This window comes from Sarcophilus harrisii, chromosome 3, assembly GCF_902635505.1.
Source record: "Sarcophilus harrisii chromosome 3, mSarHar1.11, whole genome shotgun sequence".
Taxonomy (NCBI): domain Eukaryota; kingdom Metazoa; phylum Chordata; class Mammalia; order Dasyuromorphia; family Dasyuridae; genus Sarcophilus; species Sarcophilus harrisii.
Window position 1 is genome coordinate 513,760,578 of NC_045428.1, and position 18,399 is coordinate 513,778,976.

Sequence of the window (18,399 nt, forward strand, 5' to 3'; positions counted from 1 at the left end):
GAAAAGGAGCAACCAGACAGATAGGAGAAGCAAGAAAAAAAAATGTCATAGAAATCTAGAGAGGATGGGTATAAAAGAGGAGAGAGTTTTCAAAAATGTTAAGTGCTGCAGAAAAGTCAAGAAGGCTTAGAACTAAGAAAAATCCATGAAGTTTGACAACTTTGGCAAATTTGGAGGGAACCGTTTCAAACAATTGCATAGTAATTAATATGTAATACCACTTTTCATAGGAGCATGCATAGATTGCATAGTAGTATGATCGAATTGAGATGAGAAGAAGTTAAGGTAGTGGATATAGACAGCTTTTATTCTAGAAGTTTGGCTGAGATGAGAATTAGAGGATGATAGTTTGAAGGAATGAATGGTAGCATCTGGATATCTGGATGAAAGTGATTTGGATATGTGCATGAGTTTCAGGGAAGGAACTTCAAGATGGAGAAAGAGAGAGAAATAAGAGACAGAGAGGGACAAAGGGAAGGAGGGAAAGATGGATGAAGGAGTGAGGTAGGGAGAGAAAATGAATGAGGAAGAGAGAAAGAATTTGAGAATATTAGAGGAGATGGGAGGACATGAAATCCTGGGCATAAAAAAAGGGACTGGCTTTGAGTAAGAGTTACCTCATTATTAGAGACAAAATTAAAATAGGAGAAAGTGAAGGATGACATCAAGGGATTTAGGGATGAAGAGTATAGGGGGCTCATTCCATGGCCTCTGTTTTATCTGTATGAGAGGCCCTAACTGGAGAGAATGGAGTCAAGGAGAATTTTGAAGAAGGAGCAGAAAAAAGTAACAAAGTTCTAGGTTGGAAGGACTTTCATTAGTAAAGGAAAATGCAATAAGCATTTCAATTAAAAAAAAAAAAAACATCCCATATGCTGAATAGGAACAGGCATTGTGTAATATCCTAAGGATGAAAAGAATAAAGTAAAGTAGTTACCATCCTTCAAAAGCTTACAATCTAGCTGAAGGAGGTAATGTATGTGTGTATAACTTCTAAACTAATACAAGATACAATAGAACTGAAGACAAGGGGTGGCAAAGGATTAGAAATATTTTCACACAGGAAGTGGCACTTGAAATGAGCCTTTAATGAAACTAGGGGTTCTGAGAGATGAGATGAGGAGGGAATACATCCTAACCACGGAGAACTGTCAGTCCAAAGGTCTGTCTTCCCCTCCATCAAAAAACTTCCCAAACAAAAACAAGTAGCAAAAAGGTATAAAGAATGGGAAGAAGGCCAATTTGGCCAAACCTAGTAGCATTTCTCAAGTGAGGGGAAAAAAATGCAATAAGGCTGGAAGAACGCGTTGGGGTCAGATCAGGAAGGAAACTGGCCTAATTTTAAGAGCTTACTATGCCAGTCACTATTTAGTTCTTGCTCAATTGTGTCCAGCTCTTCCTAACTCTTTTAGGGGTTTTCCTTGCAAAGATATTGGATTGGTTTACAATTTCCTTTTCCAGTTCTTTTTTTGAATGCGGATACTGAGGCAAACAGGGCTAAGTGACCTGTCCAGAACGATTAAATGTTTGAGGCTGGGGATGAATTTAGGAAAGTGAGCGGGATTTCCTGAACCATTTAGGTGACCACCAGGCTAAGCATAATTAATAAGTATTTTAGCAGCCCTGTTTTACAATTATTATCATTTTTGATCCTCACAACTACTCTGGGAGGTAGGTGCTATTATAACCCACACTTACAAGTGAGGAAACGGAGGCCATCAGTAGTGAAGCGCACTTGTCGCGGATTTTACAGCTAGGAAATGTCTGAGGCTGGATTTGAATTCGGGTCTCATTGACTCCGATCCCAATGCACTGTCCTATGAAGTTTTTTCAATGGCAAATATGAAAGAAGCAAATAATAGCAGACAAAAAGAAAGGAAGAAAATAACAGCCTGCACATTTCCCAAAGCTGCAGCACTTAGCTCCCTCGCTTCTCAGATACAATTTGAGCAAAGTAAGGACCACTATAGCTCTAATTAAACCAGGGCAGTTTAGGAGGAGGTGGGGCTCCTAGCATAGGGGCGGGGCCCAAACCAACTGCGAGCAGTAGCCTACGACACCTCGCGCATGCGTGCTCTCTCGTGGGTAACTTCCATTTTTTTCAGTGGAGGATCCGGAGAGATTGGTACCACCGGTACTTCGCTTCCATTCCTCCGTCGGATGTTAGATTGCATCTGTCTTTTGAAAGAAAAGCTGCGAAGAATTAAGCGCTTCAGGCACACCTGCAAGCCCTCGCCTCGTTTTCCAGGAAGAGAGGCAGCTATCTGCCTCTTTCCCCGCCGTAGCTGGTTTAATGGTCTGATCCGTTCCGGCGGTTCTCAGGCCCTCTGAAACCCGTCAGGGGATCGAGGGTTTCGGCCAATTGCGGCTTAAACGGCTTCGGGAGGCGGAAGGGTTGAGGGAGAGTCCCTTCCATTCCCGCCACTCGTTTTCAAGGTGGTTGTTAGGAACGGAGGAGGAACAAGGTTTTGAAGGACACGCGGGAAAGAGCTCCCGAAAGTCCGCGGACCCACGACGCCCTTTCGCGTGAACAGAGGCGGGCAGGCGGTGGCGAGCTGGTGGGGGTAGTGGGGTGAGGCGCGGAGGGACGGGGGGGAGCCGCGAGGGGAGGGAGAGCGGAGGCCGCGCGGGCGGGCGCGCGCGAGCGCGCGCCCCTTTTTCAGCAGTGTGGCGGGGCCGCACGCCCGCCCGCCTCGGCGGCTGGGCGCGGTTTGCGACGGTGGGGGGGCCGGAGGAGGCGGTAGTGGCGGAGGCGGCAGCGGCGGCTTTGCGGCCGGCGCGGGCCGGGCTTGCTTGACGGCGGTGTGGCGGAGGCCGCGGCCGCGGCGACAGGAGACCGGGGGGAGGCGCAGGAACATGTCCGAGAGGGAAGTCGCTACAGCGCCGGCGGGAAGCGACATGCCTGCGGCCAAGAAGCAGAAGCTGAGTAGCGACGAGAACAGCAACCCGGATCTGTCCGGGGACGAGAATGTAAGTGGTTGCCGCTTCCTGCGGGTGCGGGGCTGGGGAGGGTGGCAGAGCGAGCCCACTGGGGGACCTTTCATCCGGCTCCGGCGTGGCCCCGCTGTCGGGCGGGACGGGTGTCATCCCGCGGGAAGCGGGTTAGGGGGGACTCCGGGAGCACCGCGGGAGGGAGCGGCGGGAGCGCTGGGCAAGAGAGTGACGACGTGTCCATCCTCCCCTCCTCCGGGCTCTTTGTAAAGTATGTAATGGGGGAGGGGGAGGGCTGGAGGGGGACCTGAGCTCTCCAGCTTCCTCCTTCCCCCCATCCCACGGCGGAGGAAGCTTGCGAAATTCGCCAGGTGGCAGCGGGGTGTTAAACTGTGGGCATGTGGCTCTTGGGTACCACAGAGGTCCCTATTTGTGTCCGGAGCGGAGAACCGAAGCTGGGGCGGGCTTTGACAGGTAGTGCGTCCCGGCCGAGCGTCGCCTTTCACTTACCCGCCTCCAATACTGGCGTTTTACAGTTGAAGGAACTGGAGCCCAGGAAAATAAAGGGGCTTAGTTTTTAATAAGGTATCTGGGTGGAGAGAGTGAGTCGTAGAAGAGCTGAACTCTCTGGAAAACTTTAAACTGAGAGAAAGTTCGTGTTGGGTGCTGGCTGGACCTTCTTTCCCAGTTTTAATACACATTAATTTCTTCTCCCTGCTTCCCCCCATCCCCTGTCCCTGGCTTTGTACTGGCTGTCTTCCATACCTTAAATATACCTCTCTCTCTAGAATTCGTCCCTTTCCTCTAAGGCCGAGGTCAAGTTCAGCCTTCTGCCTGAAGGATTTTCTGATTTACCAGCTGTGTCCCCCCTCCCCCACTCCCGTTTCAGCTGCTTGTCTCTTCCTCTCCAAAATTAACTCCCCAATCCATCTGTACATAGATGTACACACAGGTATATGTATGTATGTGCACACGTAATGTGTGGATAGACACAGCTTCTCTAGCTAGATTGTAAGCACCTTGAGAGCAGAGATTTTAATTTTTACCTTTGTATCCCAGCAGCTCAGACAAGGTAGACATATTAAGTGTTTAGTAAATACTTGTTGCTTGAAGAGATATTAGAGGTCATCTAATTTAGGTCCTAACTCTTACAAATGAGGAGACTGAGGCCATGAGGGAGGGAATGTTTTGCTTAAGGTTATACATGTAAGTGGCAGACCTGATATTAAATCCAGGTCTTCCGGTTCAGATTCAACCTCACTCTGAACCGAGTACTTTGAAATAAGAGTAATATGTATTAGAAGTCTGGAACTTTTAGAGGATCATTCCAAGAAACAGGTGGTTGGGGTCTTTAAGAAGCCACAAAGTCTCATATTTTGATTATCGAGCTAAAACTTAAGGAGGTAAATGATTTGGCCTCCAGCATTTTTGTATCAGCAGGATATTAGTGGATAGAGAGCCAATCAAAGCCAAGAAAACCTTGGTTCATTTCTTTACTCTGTCACAGGCTGTGCAACTCTGGATAAGTTATTTCTGGGTTCTGTAGGCAACTCTGAAACTAAATTGCAAAGATGGTGTCAATCTGCGTTGGTAAATGGAGTTTCCCCACTTAGATGTTACTCTTTGGCCAGAAAATCACAAAAGAGGCCCTCCCTCATTCTTGTATTCTCAGTGAAATGTGTCTCTAATCATTTTAGTGTTTGTATTTCAAAGCAGCTGATTTTTGTGGTTGTAGGGATTCTATTGCTGGTACTGTAATGTGCTTGTTACTCAGACCGATGAGGATCATAGAGAATAGTAAGAGGATTCCTTTATTTTACAGATGAAAAAACAGGCTTGGGGGAGATTAAATGACTGCCCCAAGATCACAGAAAAATGTTCCTAGCAGAGCTTGGACTTGGTTCTTAACTTCTGAGCTCCTGAAATAGCTCTTTCCAACTGTGCTGTGACAGCAAAGCATGTGATTAACAGATAAATATCTCTAGTTGTACTTGTGAATAATTAGTGAGAGGTTACTGACTTTTTTTGGCCTTATACTGATCTTTTTAAAGAGGAAAATGTTATCATACTCAAAGCTAAATTGATTTAAAAGAGGTTACTTTATCAGTATTAGAATCAAACCTAACAGATGTGTACATGGAAATAAAAACTATATATATAAGGGAGATAGATTAGAAGAAAGAAAAATAGAAGGGTGAAGGAATAATCAATTTTGAGTTGATTAAAAATGTAGTATTGAAGTTGCCTTCATGGAAAAATAGCAACCCATATCTATTAAATGAAATGGCAATGCTTGTTTGAGGTTACATATAAAATATTCCAGTACTGTAAATGTTTATCATTAACTAAGTAAAGGGATGAATATGTAACAATAGATTCATGAACAATGTGTGAACAGTATGTTGAATTAGCTATAAGGGATTTAATTTTGTCATCTTAAAACCTTGTAGCTCACAAGAAGTAGTAGAGGAGAAGCAGTTCTCTAGTTTTTGAAAAATAATGTTAATTCAGGGCAGCATGGTAGAATTCAGGGTAGAGTGGAGTCAGGAGGACCCAATTTCAAATGTAACCCCAGACTCTTACTAGTTTGGGCAAATCTTTTATTGCCTCCAAAAAATAAAAAATATTTTTACTTCCTGTTTGAGTTGGGGGGAAATAGAGGCATTAAAAATTGAGACCCAAGAAAACAAGTGATGAGTTTTAGAGACAAATGACTTAATCATCCTGTTCCTTGTTTTCTTCACCTCCAGTTTTCTTCATCTGTGAAATGAGAATATCTGTACAGTTGTGTATGTGCTATATTGTTAAAAAAAAATTTAGTGGGGGCCATTTCTTATACTGCTACTTTTGCATTTCCCTACCACTTTGCCCCTATGCTAAGTACTTGTAAATGGTTGGTTAGTAGTATAAAGTTAATTCACAGATAATATGAAGTACAGATGTAATCATATTATTTTTCTTGTTTTAAAATCTTCAACAGCTCCTTGTTGCGTCTAGGATCAAACACAGATCATTTTGTTTAACATTTAAATTTTTTTTGAATCTGCATCTAACCTTTGTATCCAGTTTGATACATATTCCTCCTCTCCGCACTCCTCAAGTGCTCTATATTCTAACTCTCCTGGTCTGGTTGAAATTTTCCTGTATCAGCAGTCATGTCTTGTCCCTGTGCTTTTGCATAGACTTATGCTTCATACCTTGTCTGTGTTCTTTCAGTTCAGGTTTTCCTCTTGGATCCCATGACTCCCTTTAACCTTCAGCCCAAATACTACTTATTCCAAGAAGCCTTTCTTGATTCACTCTCCCTCCCCTCATCCTAAAATAGTTTTATGTATATTTTTATTTACTTACCTATGTTACTATTGTTTCTATTTGATGGAAGATAAGTTCTTTAAAGCATATAATTGTCTTTTTATCCTAACACCTGACATAGTCCCTAGTGTGTGGAGTATATGTGTACACACACACACACACATACATATGTACATCTATATTAGAAAAATAATAAACATAAAAATATAAAATGTTTCCTACTTATTTCAAATCTATACCTCTTTCTACTAGGAAGTCAGAACCAGAAACAAATCAAAATAATTAATTTGATTACTGCCATGTAGAGAAATAAAAAAATGGTAGCTTACTGTGGTATAGTGGAAAGATCACCCAAGTCCATTCAATCTTTGTTATTTCCTCTGACCTTGAGTGAGGCACAACTCCTTGGATTTCATGATCTTTAATCAGTCAACAAGTATATTAAGAACCTACTATGGGATAGGCCCTCACTCTGCTAGATACTTAGAAAAACAAGTATCAAAAAAAAGAAATAATTTGTACTTATAAGTATGATTTAAATAGGGAGACAAGCAGGTATAAAATATATATACAGTGTAAATATAAAGTTAAAAGACAGTGGGTAAATATAAGGTAGTTTGGAAGGGAGAAATTAGCATTTGGGGAGATCAGGAAACATTTCATGCAGAAGATAGTGACTGAGCAGCATCTTAAAATTAGATACTTTTTGAGATTCATCAGTTTGTAAGTTCGTTGCTATGAATTTAAATTATCAATAGAAGAAGAATAAATTTTGAGAAATTCAAATTTTTAAAAAATTGCAAGCTACTGATAACAAGATATTTTAACCAAAATGTAAAGAATTACAAATTCTTCTTCTTCATAGTTTTCAATCTTTGAATGTTGGGGATTTGTCCTTCATGTAAAAAAAAGTCACACACACTTTCCAACATAGTAGTTCTATTAGAAAACAACTAGTTGTTTTATAACATCATCAACATACATTTCAAAAAGTTGAAAAACATGTATGTTTGAGAAGTAAGTAGTATTTATGTAGTTTAGAAAAGATATGTTTGCTTATTTATTACATAGTCATCAATGAGGTACAGCCTTGCTATTTATTGCAGGCTCCTCCTTTACCTTGGCACATGCCTTACAATTTAAGGGCTAGTCTGCTAGGTTTTAGATGTATGAAAGTGAAAGAAAAGAGATGTACTCAGAGAAGAGTATCATTTCTTATGTTCCTAATTTGAAATTATCGATTTGCATGCCCTTTTAAAGAATAAACAGTCTTTATCTTATTTTTTTTTTTTCTCCTTGGATGATTAGCACGTCCATAATTGAAACACTCTATTTGTATCATATTAGTTGTAGCATTTTTAAGTGCTATGTGGCATATAATTAAATTGCAATTAATTTTATTTTGAATAATTTGTAATATTAATTCTTTTGGAGACATATTGTTATGTCAAAAGGCAGTTTTGGGAACCAGTATTTTAGGAAATAAGTGGGGCGAAAATTTTTTGCATGGTTTTAGTTTAAAGAAAAGTTATAGTTTGATCCCACTGAGAAAATATGAAACAAAATTAGCTTAAGTTGTATTGCAAAGAACAAATTCTTATACATTTTGCAGAACTTCAAGATAATAAGATTTTTGAAGTACTGAACTAATGTTATCAAAGGCAGTTAGGAAACTTTTATAATTTGGAAAAAAGTAGGTATCTCTCCAGGGAGACTTAATTATATTCTAGGATGTAGGCTACTTCTCAAGGCCCATTCTTTTTTTTTTTTTTTTTTAAGGCCCATTCTTTAATGGCTTACAGATTTCACTTCGTTTTGAATGTTTTTGGATTACCATCAGTTTTTCTTGTATCTTTTTTTTCTTCCCTCAAAATAAATGTACATGAACTCCCATCACAAAGGATTTCTACAAACTTTGTATTGCCTTTAAAATAGCACTTGGAGGACAAGTTAAGAAACTGCAAGAGTTGTTTACCATATTAATCTAAACTTGTGCAAATTTTTGAATTCTTATGTCTAATATTAAATTCACCCATTACTGGTTATTGGTTTGTGAAAATTACACCAGTAATACTTCAGTCACAAATAGTGAAGTTTTGTTTTCTTTTTAAGATCTTAGAATTTTTTTCATTTCCAGTGGTGAGATCTGTTCTCCATAAGGATCGCTATTAGCAAGGAGTACAAAGAAGGGTCTGAAAATTAAATTAAATTGGTGCTATTTGTGGCACCATTATGGGGGTGAACTTTAAACTGAAAAACATTCAAGTAATAACATTTTTGTAGGATAACATGTTTTCTTATCGACTTTTTTGGGTTATATATTGATATTATTTTGATATATTAGTTCAGCACATGTTACTGAGTGTTTTTCATGTGCAGTTGAACTGTAGCAGCTTTTTAACCAAAACTTTTTTACTATTTTTAGGACTTAAAGGCTATGAATTTTTAAAACTGTTTTAAGTCTTCCTTTGTTTTCTACTCCTGATGTCCTTGTGTTCGATTCCTAGTCCTTAACCTCCTAATATTAAACAGTGGCTGTAGAGAAGCATCAGATAGAATTTTTAGCTATTTTACTTGTTTAATATATAGTTTGGATTGGAGAATACTAATCTAGATCATTTTCTATATACAGAAAGAGACAGAAAATTAGACAACTTAAAAAAACTGGATTGGAAGTAGAACAAGGTCAAGTCTCTTAACTTCCCAGTATTTATCTTTGTTTCCTGTCTTACACTGCCCCCTCTCACTGTGTTTGATAGGGTAATATTTAAACTTGATTTGAGCTGTCTTTAACCCTTTTGCAGACCTTGCTAATGAATTGTTTCTTAAGGATGATCGTTTTCCACAACAAAAGTATTTGTTCCTAAATATAGTTCTGTAATTTTTATTTACGTTTCCTAATTTACCTTTGCAGGATGATGCTATCAGTATAGAAAGTGGCCCTAATACTGAACGACCTGATACTCCAACAAATACTCCAAATGCTCCTGGAAGGAAGAGTTGGGGGAAGGGAAAGTGGAAGTCAAAGAAGTGCAAATACTCTTTTAAATGTGTAAATAGTCTCAAGGTATGTGAGAGAAAAGCATAGCCCTATGAACTTGAATTATAATTTTGAAAATTATTTTGCAGTGATTGATATTTTGTATTCAAAGTGTCCTACAAATCCAATCAAAGAAAGATTACTTTGAAAATAAAATGTATATTTTGTAACTTAGGCTGCTTGCTATTTAATTTTATCTCACACTGGTCTAGTTTCCCTCTTTTAATAAGATGTTTTCTTTTTTTTTTAAAATCCTACTTCCTGGCACCAGCTAATTGAAGAGACTGGCCATGGTCCATTTGCTTTGAGTCGGCATAAATTGAACCAGATGGCTTAATTTGTATAGGGTTTTTTTTCCATCTACTTATGGTGTGTGTGTCTGTGTGTGTGTGTGTATTTTTAAGGGTAAGGTTGACTTTAATGTCAATTATTTTTAAAAGTTTCTTTTTTGTAGGAGTAGATAGTATTTTTGTTATACTTAGAATTATCAAATTTTTATCAATGTGGTATTCGAATCTTCATTTAACTTTTTAAAGTTAACTTAAATTCAGTGTATTTTCCTTCTTTAGTAGTTTAAATCTTATAAATATGTAATACTAAACTCTAGGTTAGTTTTAATTTCTAAGTAATTAATATACTTAGAGTAAGAATATAGGTATTTATGGTAACTGATTTTTGTTCAAAACTATTTTTCTTTGGAAGTATCATTTCAAAATGTAGTAACTATAGGTTATTTTGTGAAATGATCATTATACTTTGCTCTATATGTTAATATAAGCATGATTCTTCTAAAAAGTATTCTTTGCTCTTTATATTCTTTTCAAGTTATTAATTAAATATTTGATTGCCTTCCAAGTGACAAGAAGTGAAATTTCAGTTATTCTTTAGGAAATGGTACAAAAGTTTACTGTTTAACTGTCCTGAAAATAAACATGAGAAAAGTAACTTTTATAATATCAGTGAACTCCTAATTTTTGTCAAAGCTTTTGTGAATCAAATGCTAATCCTCTTTTTCTTTTAAGTTCCTGTAAATCTTCTAACTTGCTTTTGTGAAAGCAGTGCTTCCCCCCCCAAGTAAATGTTTTTGAGTCTCATATGTTTCTCAAGTTCTGAACTTAAGGTTTTGAATTTTTGCTATGGCATTTTAAAAATAGAAATCTATATGGAACTTTTTTATTTTGTTCTTCAAGGGAAATGATCACTTCACAATTGCATGTTCCAAATACTACACTATAAACTGAAAAATACAGGATGATAAAGTTTTAGTGAAAATAGTACAGTAGCAAATATTTCTTTTAGATAGCCTTTCAACTTGGGTCCAAGTATATAAATAAGATATATTCAAGTATTTTGGATAGATACATAGTTAGTAGCAAATAAATGATTTGAGTTTTTGAATATTTTTATTTTATTAATCTGTGTACTCTATTTAGAAAGCTTACAGTTAAAATGCTTGTTAATTTTAATTTGTTGGACTCAATATGTAATATGTTTTTTTAAAGTTTTAGGTTTCTAAACCATATTAGTCTTTCTAACAATATTTCTTTCTTTTACAGGAAGATCATAACCAACCATTATTTGGAGTACAATTTAATTGGCACAGTAAGGAAGGAGATCCCTTAGTTTTTGCGACTGTAGGGAGTAACAGAGTAAGTATAGTATTAAAGGTATTCTCTTTTCAACTTAGATATTAAATAAACATTTATGAAATGCCTATCTTGTGCTAGGCATTGAGGATGCAAAAACTATTGTAATCGTCCTTGTCCTGAAGGAGTTTGTTCTATTTTACTGGAGTTTTGTTTTGAAATAATGAATTTCCTATAAATAGTCTGAGATTTAAAAAAAAATAAGCTGTGATTGAACGCTCAAAAAATTCCTTAATGTAAATTAATTATACAAGAAGTTTTCAAATTAAAATTGCTTAGTCAAAAATATCTATTGGTTCCATATAAAATGTAAATACACTTTAAACCTTTCGAGTGAATGGATTTGGCTATCTCTTGTTTTTAAGTAAATTCAGTATGTATGGGTTTATTTTTGAAAGATGTTAGTAGACAACTTTACCATCAATAAATTTAAGGTTGTTATTTAGATACCAGCTTATGAAAAAGAGTCAATAATTTTAAACATGTTTGTTCTTTGTTTTTTAAATCTAGGTTTATTTGCAATAAGTAGTTGGGCTTGTTTTTTCCTTCAGCAAACCATAATAATCCAGAAACACAAGAATTGTTTGAAAAAGAACCATATTGTTACAATTAGGTTTGATCTTATGATAAGCCAGAGTTTGGACCCCTAAGCATGGTTGTAAGTGTGAATGAAGAGTATGTGGGCAGAAGCTCATTCAGTGTCTTCCAGAAAATCTTTGACTTTAATCACCATCATCTTCCAATCATCTCACTTTGATAAACATTATTTTCTTGGGACTATACTGTAGGGCAGATAACCTATTAAAATGTAGATCCTTAAGCCTAAAGCCCTTGTCTGCTGACAATTTAGGTAATCAATTAATTCAGAAAAAATTAAGTGGATTGAGAGTTGTGGTAGTGCTTTGCATTGAGACTTTGCTGGGGCACCCATCAGGTAGTAAAAAAAGGAAATTAACTAAGGATTTGAAATATCAGAAAAGATAAACCTGATCATCCTCACCATTTTATTTGCAGCCTCAGCACCTTTATAACTAAAAAAAAAAATCATCTGTTTCAAGTGACATAGATTGTTGAAACTTGAACGTGAACTGTTTTAAGTTATGGGCTTTTTTTGCTCCCAAAATTTGAGAATTGTTATTGATTTTTCAAGTGGAAATTTGAATTTTGATCTCACTTTTAACGGCACCTAAGTTCTTAGAGATGGAACTGTCATTTCAGTAAAGAAATTACAAAGTCTCTTCCTTTCAATTTTTTTTGATGAAAACTTCAAAGTAGCTAAGAATAAAAGCTCTTGTGTACAACTCCAGCTTCATTCTTTATGGTTTTCTATAAGTGAAATTTGGTATAAGGTATACTTTTTGGTTTTTATATAAGATTTGTTATAGTACCCAAAAGACCTTGCTTGTCCTTTAAAGAGATAAGCTTGGATACTGAGATTTTGTTATATCTGTTCCACCCTCTTCCTACTTGACATAGTTTCAGAGTTTATACATACTCTCCCAGGATTCATTACTGAAGATCATAACCTGGTGAAATGCCATTTTAAAATTCTACTTTGCAAATAAGATGCATACATCGTAAGTTTCAGTTTTTGTCTTTGATTTTCTAACCTTGAAAAGAATGCAAAGAAAGTTTCAAGTAAAGAGTGATACTACTTTGTTCCCTTTGGCTTGTGGGAAACAATCTTTAATTACCTTAAGGATACTTAAAATATTTTATAAAATCTAGGATGAACAAAAATTACATACCACTCACTTGATACAGAATAATTTTTTTTTCCCCAATGGACCTTTTAAAAAAAAATATTGGTATAGGAGACTCCTTATGAGAAAACTCCCTTTATTTAGCAACGATACTACAATTTATATATTCTTTTTTTCTGTCCTGAGGCAATTGGCGTTTTTAGTGACTTGCCCAGGGTCACCCAGCTAGGAAGTGTTAAGTGTCTGAGACCAGATTTGAACTCAAATCTTCCTGACTTTAGGGCTGGTGCTCTATCTACTGCACCACCTAGCTGCCCCTACAATTTATATTCTTAGAAAGTTGCCTGCTTTATTGAGATTTTAGTTGACTTTGCTGGCCTATAATGTAGCTGATATGTGTCAGAATTGAGAATTTAATCTGGTCTTTCTAGGCCTGTACAATTCATCATCCTACCTCTTGCCCTAATACCAAAATTCAACTTATAATGATGTGTTTTGCTAAGGCATTAAAAATTTTTTTTTCCCTTTTCGAATTTTAACCTTTAGAGGAATTTAATTCATCAATAATTTATCAAATGGTCTCTGCTCTGTGTTAGGAAGATATTTAAAAAAAAAAAAAAAGGTCCTAGTCCCAGTTATTGTAAAACTTAATGTCTAGATGAAAGGCATTGGTTTCAAATGATCAAAGTTTCTGTTATATGTTTGAAAATAAAATTGAAAGAATTATATCTTTGACATAATCAAATAGTTATCTCAATAAGGAATATTTTTATATATTTAATGAAGGTATGGCGAGTTTTAATAAATAGTAATAAATTATACATAGGATCTTCAAGTTATTACGTATTTTAAAACTTTAATAATATGATGCTTTCAGATTTGCAAAGTACTTTCCATAATTATCTTTTCTGATAGAGAACTTTTAAGAATTCTGTAAGTTAGGTACTATTAATATCCTTGTTGTATAAATGAGTCACAAAACAGGTAAAGTGACTTGCCCAGAGTCACACAAAGTATTTTTGAATGGGGATTTAAATCTGAATTCTTTAACTCTCAAGTCATTAATCTATCCATTAATCCATGCTGTCCTAGGGATAGCATATGTGAGATCCATAATGTTCAGAAAGATTACTGATTATTTTTATTTGACTCATAGTAAGAGTTATCCAAGTTTCTAATTACATAAGGACTTTGTAAAAGCTATTTGAAAGAAGGTGAAATTCTTATAACATTTATTATATTTATTGTGAAGTAAGACTTTATCATAGCTGACTTAAGACTTTATAGAGATTCTGATTTGAAGCAACAGCTTTATAGTATTTCAGTATGCTTTCTTAAACCCATTCAAAACCTGAAGAACAAACTTCTGTGATTGTCAAAATTAAATATACTGTTCATTTTGTTTTTATCAGGTTACCCTATATGAATGTCACTCACAAGGAGAAATTCGGTTATTGCAGTCTTATGTGGATGCTGATGTATCCTTCTCTAGTACATCATTTTTATGGGGATTTGTGAATTGATTTGAGATAAGGACATCACCTCTGAAGGGAAAAAAAAACTGCTTTAAATTAATTATTCCCCTAAAATTTGCATTGGTGTTCATTAATTTCTTCTATAACTTTGTTTCCCATATTAGATAATTCATAACATAACTGACATTGGTGTTTTAAAGTTTGTAGAGCATTTTATTTTATTAAAGCTTTTTATTACAGGGCATATGCATGGGTAATTTTTTCAACATTGACCCTTGTAAAACCTTTTGTTCCAAATTTTCCCCTCTTTCCTCCTACTTTCTCCCCTAGTTGGCAGGTAGTTCAATACATGTTAAATATGTTGAAATACATGTTAGATCCAATATATCTATACATATAGTTATCTTGTATCAGCCTCTCTGAAATCATCCTGCTGGTTGTTTTTTACAAAACAATAGTATTCCATAACATTCATATACCATAATTTATTCAGCTATTCTCCAATTGATGGGCATTCACTGAGTTTTCAGTTTCTTGCCACTACAAAAAGGGCTGCCACAACAAACATTTTTGCACGTGTGAGTCCCTTTCCCTCCTTTAAGATCTCTTTGGGATATAATCCCAGTAGAAACACTGCCAGATCAAAGGGTATGCACAGTTTGATAACTTTCTGAGCATAGTTCCAAATTGCTTTCCAGAATGGTTGAATTAGTTTCATAATTCCACCAACAATGCATCAGTGTCCCAGTTTCCCCACATCCCCTCCCACATTCGTCATTATCTTTTCCTGTCATCTTAACCAATCTGACAGGTGTGTAATGGTATGTCAAAATTGTCTTAATTTGCATTTCTCTGCTCAATAGTGATTTGAAGCACCTTTTTGATTGGCTGTTTGTAGAGCATTTTGCATACATATCATTTGCTCTTTCTAACAACACTGGGAGATAGATATTAAGGTATTACTAGTATTGTTACCTATCTTTTACAAAAGAGGAAATAGCATTAAAGAGGTTGTAATTTTGCCTTGGTACAGCTAGTAAATGTCAGAGGTAGGAATTCTGCTTTGAGAGTTTTGATTTTTGATCTATATGTTACTATTTATTTCTTCTATGAATTGCTCTTTTCTTTTGAGCCTTTCTGAAGTTTCTTACTGTTCTCTCTTAGCAGTCCACAGGATTATGTATTTCATCAAACATTGTCATTTAGCTTTTGTGTGAATTTTTTGAGAGTTTTTTAATCTCTTTAAGGATTTAGTATTCATTCTTGTGATTTTTTTATTCTCTCAGTTGATTTATCTACTTGTGTTCTGAACTTTAATTGAGGGTTTTTTCTCCTAAAGTCTTAAGTGTTTCAGCTTTTTTATATATTCACTGGTTACCTAATTTCTAACTTAGCTTTTTGCTAAGTTTGCTGTTGGTCACACCCAGCCTACTCCCTAGTCTTCCCATATTGAGGAATATAGAATCTGTTTTGAATACTTCTTAGTGCTAAGGTCTCTGTCTTCAATCTCCATTCTTTCAGACCTAGAGTCATTATTCCCATGTCCCTTGACTCTCCTTTATTTCTTATGGATAGGTTGAATCTCATTATCTCAAGTTTCTTTGCAGAGGGAGGGAGGGTTTTTCAAGCAATTTCTGAAATTTGGGAGTCTCTGATCTAGGCCAGGCTGCAGGCAGAAGACTGCACTGTTTCTAGCCCATCCCCTCCATTTCATGTAGTTGTTCAGTCTGTAGTCTTGGGAGGGAACATTGTGATCTTTGCAGGAGATAGGAGTAGAAATTATAAGGTAGATCCAAGTACAAGTGCTGTAGTCAACTTAGTGTCCGCATCAGGTAAATATGTTGGCTAACAGTTAAAATGATTAGAGTTAGCATTTTTTGGATTAAATTTAACTAGTGTTCAGTCATAAAGATTTCATTTTATTGAACTGCTTTCTTATTTAATGTAGAGTCAGTTATAATGGGACTACATTTGGTTCATAATTTGTTCTTTTTTTTCCTTTCGGTCAAAAAGTTAAAGGGGCCTGTGAAAAGTGACTGAATTTGTTGTCTTACTGGTTATGTGTCATGATACTCAAAATATTTGTATTTATTTCTATGTGTTTATGTTCTGTATATTTTATATTATGTGTACATATTACTTTTCCCAATTGCCATCAAATCTCTGATCATATTATATACTATTCCCTCTCCTTAGAATGAGTTCCTTATTATTCTCTGACTCCTAAATCCTATACCTTTGTCCATTTCAAGTAGCTCTCACATAAATAAATACAAATATTTGGATTTAGCTGTCATATTCAGTTTTTCTGTCATCTTTGTCTACATTCTTGAAAACTTTTATAAGAATATGTTACTCAGTCTAGTCACTTAATACCTACTTTTAAAAATTGGACCTCTTATTGAAGGAGCAGGCTACCTCTTGAAATAATGACTAAAGGTATTCAAAGAATAATGACCTTTAGAGATGTGTTCATGTAAAAGGTTGCTGCATAAGAACATGAATCATAGTCTTAGAATTGAGCAGTGATCAGTAGTTGACTTGTAGTTGAACAGTTTGTCTAGATCAGAAAGCTGAATAAAAGATAATAATCCCAGAGAAATAAGAAGTAGAATTAATTGGAAAAAAGTCTCCAGAAGAATTGAATTGAATCTAGAAGAATCAGTTGAATTATTGATTGGTGATCACAATCAGTTCTATAAATATTAAATATCTGTTGTGTGCTAATTGCTGGTCTCACAAAAGTGAAAAATGCTGTTTTTTGTTCTCAAGTTTATATTAAAGGCACTGATATTAAAAGTGAGAAAATAAGGATGGCAGTGACATGGTCAGACTATGATTTAGGAACATTATTTTTACACTTTGTGTGCATGAGAGAAATGGAAACAGGAAAAGCTGGAGGTAGGAAATAAAAGTAATGAAGAATTAAAAGTACTAAATTTTTCTTTAGCCTTGTTACTTAAGTTTTATTTGGCCTTTTGTTTAGTTCCTTGAAATATGGGGCCTCAATCTGCAAGTTCATTTGTTAATGTTGGTGTAAAAAAATGCTTTAGATACAGTTCTGCCTTAAAATAGATAATGCATGATTTGTTGAAAACTGATGATGGATCTTTTAACAATTCTTAAAGTTGTAGAACATTAACTGATGTGCTGTGCTTAAACATTTTTTACCTTTGTGTGCCTAGCTATTTGTCTAAAGCTCAAAAGCAGAGGTTCTCAACATGTAATTTGGGCACTCCTTGGAGTCCTTAAGAGTTGTTCAGGAATTCCCCAAGGTGAAAACTATTTTCATAATAATACTAAAATGTTTTCATTTCTAATATAAGTATTTCTGGGTCCAACTCAGTTCATTTGTACTGTTTATCAAGAAGCTGCATACTGATGGATGAGCTTTGTAGGTGATCCAAGCAGTTGCATATAGTAATCTGGACAGCAGACTTGTCCAAGTCTATTTGGGTTTTCCTGCATTAGTGATTAAGTTAAACTTCTTTAAGTCATTATAGATTTCTTCCAGAATATTCCACAATGTACTAATCTTGAGCACTCAACAAGCAAGCATTTATTAAGCATTTACTAATAAGCACTGTGCTAGGTGTTAGGAATATTTTTTAAAAAGTAAAAACAGTTTCTGTCTTCAAGGAGTTTATATTCGAATGGGGGAAACAGCATAAATCAGTACATACAAGATAAAAAATGAAGGGAATATAGTCTTAGAAGGGAAAATAATTTGTTGTCATCACAAATTCTTATTTTATTACATCTAAATACTGGGTTAATTTTTTAAAATAATGATAATACAATTATAGTAGTTTCATTATTTGTCATATTACTTTGGAATTTTTTGGAATAAGGATTATTTTTTTATTACAAATTTAAAATTACATATAATTAAAATTCTATCTCTGCCATAAAGCCATTAAAAATTTGAGAAAAGTTATTGGCAACATGAACTGAAGGATGTTTGCATTAATTTAGCAATGGTTAAACCATTCTTTGATTATAATATTTCTTAGGCTATCAGAAGGTCATTGATTTGTAGCAAAACAAAAGGTAGTTGCATAGCTATTGAAAACTCTTCTCTTGTACCTATTAGCTTTCTTCTAAGTTGTTCCACTACTCTCAAAAACCATCCTAGAAACTAAGTCCTTAAAGTTATCAGCATATTCTCTCAGGGTGGTGGGAAGAAGAGCAGCCATAGCATAAAGTGGTAGAACAGAAAAAGCCATGGGATAAACCAATAGGAGTGTTTGGGGTGCTCCCCATGTTGGTACTGGGGCTTCTCCTTGGGTAAA

At 35.6% G+C, this 18,399-nt stretch overlaps 1 protein-coding gene across 1 annotated transcript in view; it reads left to right on the forward strand.

Moving 5' to 3' along the window:
- The first annotated feature begins 2,659 nt into the window (after positions 1 to 2,659).
- The window catches only part of EED (embryonic ectoderm development), a 29,960-nt gene continuing 14,220 nt past the window's right edge, over positions 2,660 to 18,399 (forward strand). Inside the window, exons 1-4 of the mRNA XM_012545302.3 lie at positions 2,660 to 2,970; positions 9,158 to 9,310; positions 10,840 to 10,932; positions 14,045 to 14,110. Coding sequence (XP_012400756.2) covers positions 2,857 to 2,970; positions 9,158 to 9,310; positions 10,840 to 10,932; positions 14,045 to 14,110 — 426 coding nt within the window. The 5' untranslated portion in view covers positions 2,660 to 2,856. The remainder of the gene's footprint in view (positions 2,971 to 9,157; positions 9,311 to 10,839; positions 10,933 to 14,044; positions 14,111 to 18,399) is intronic.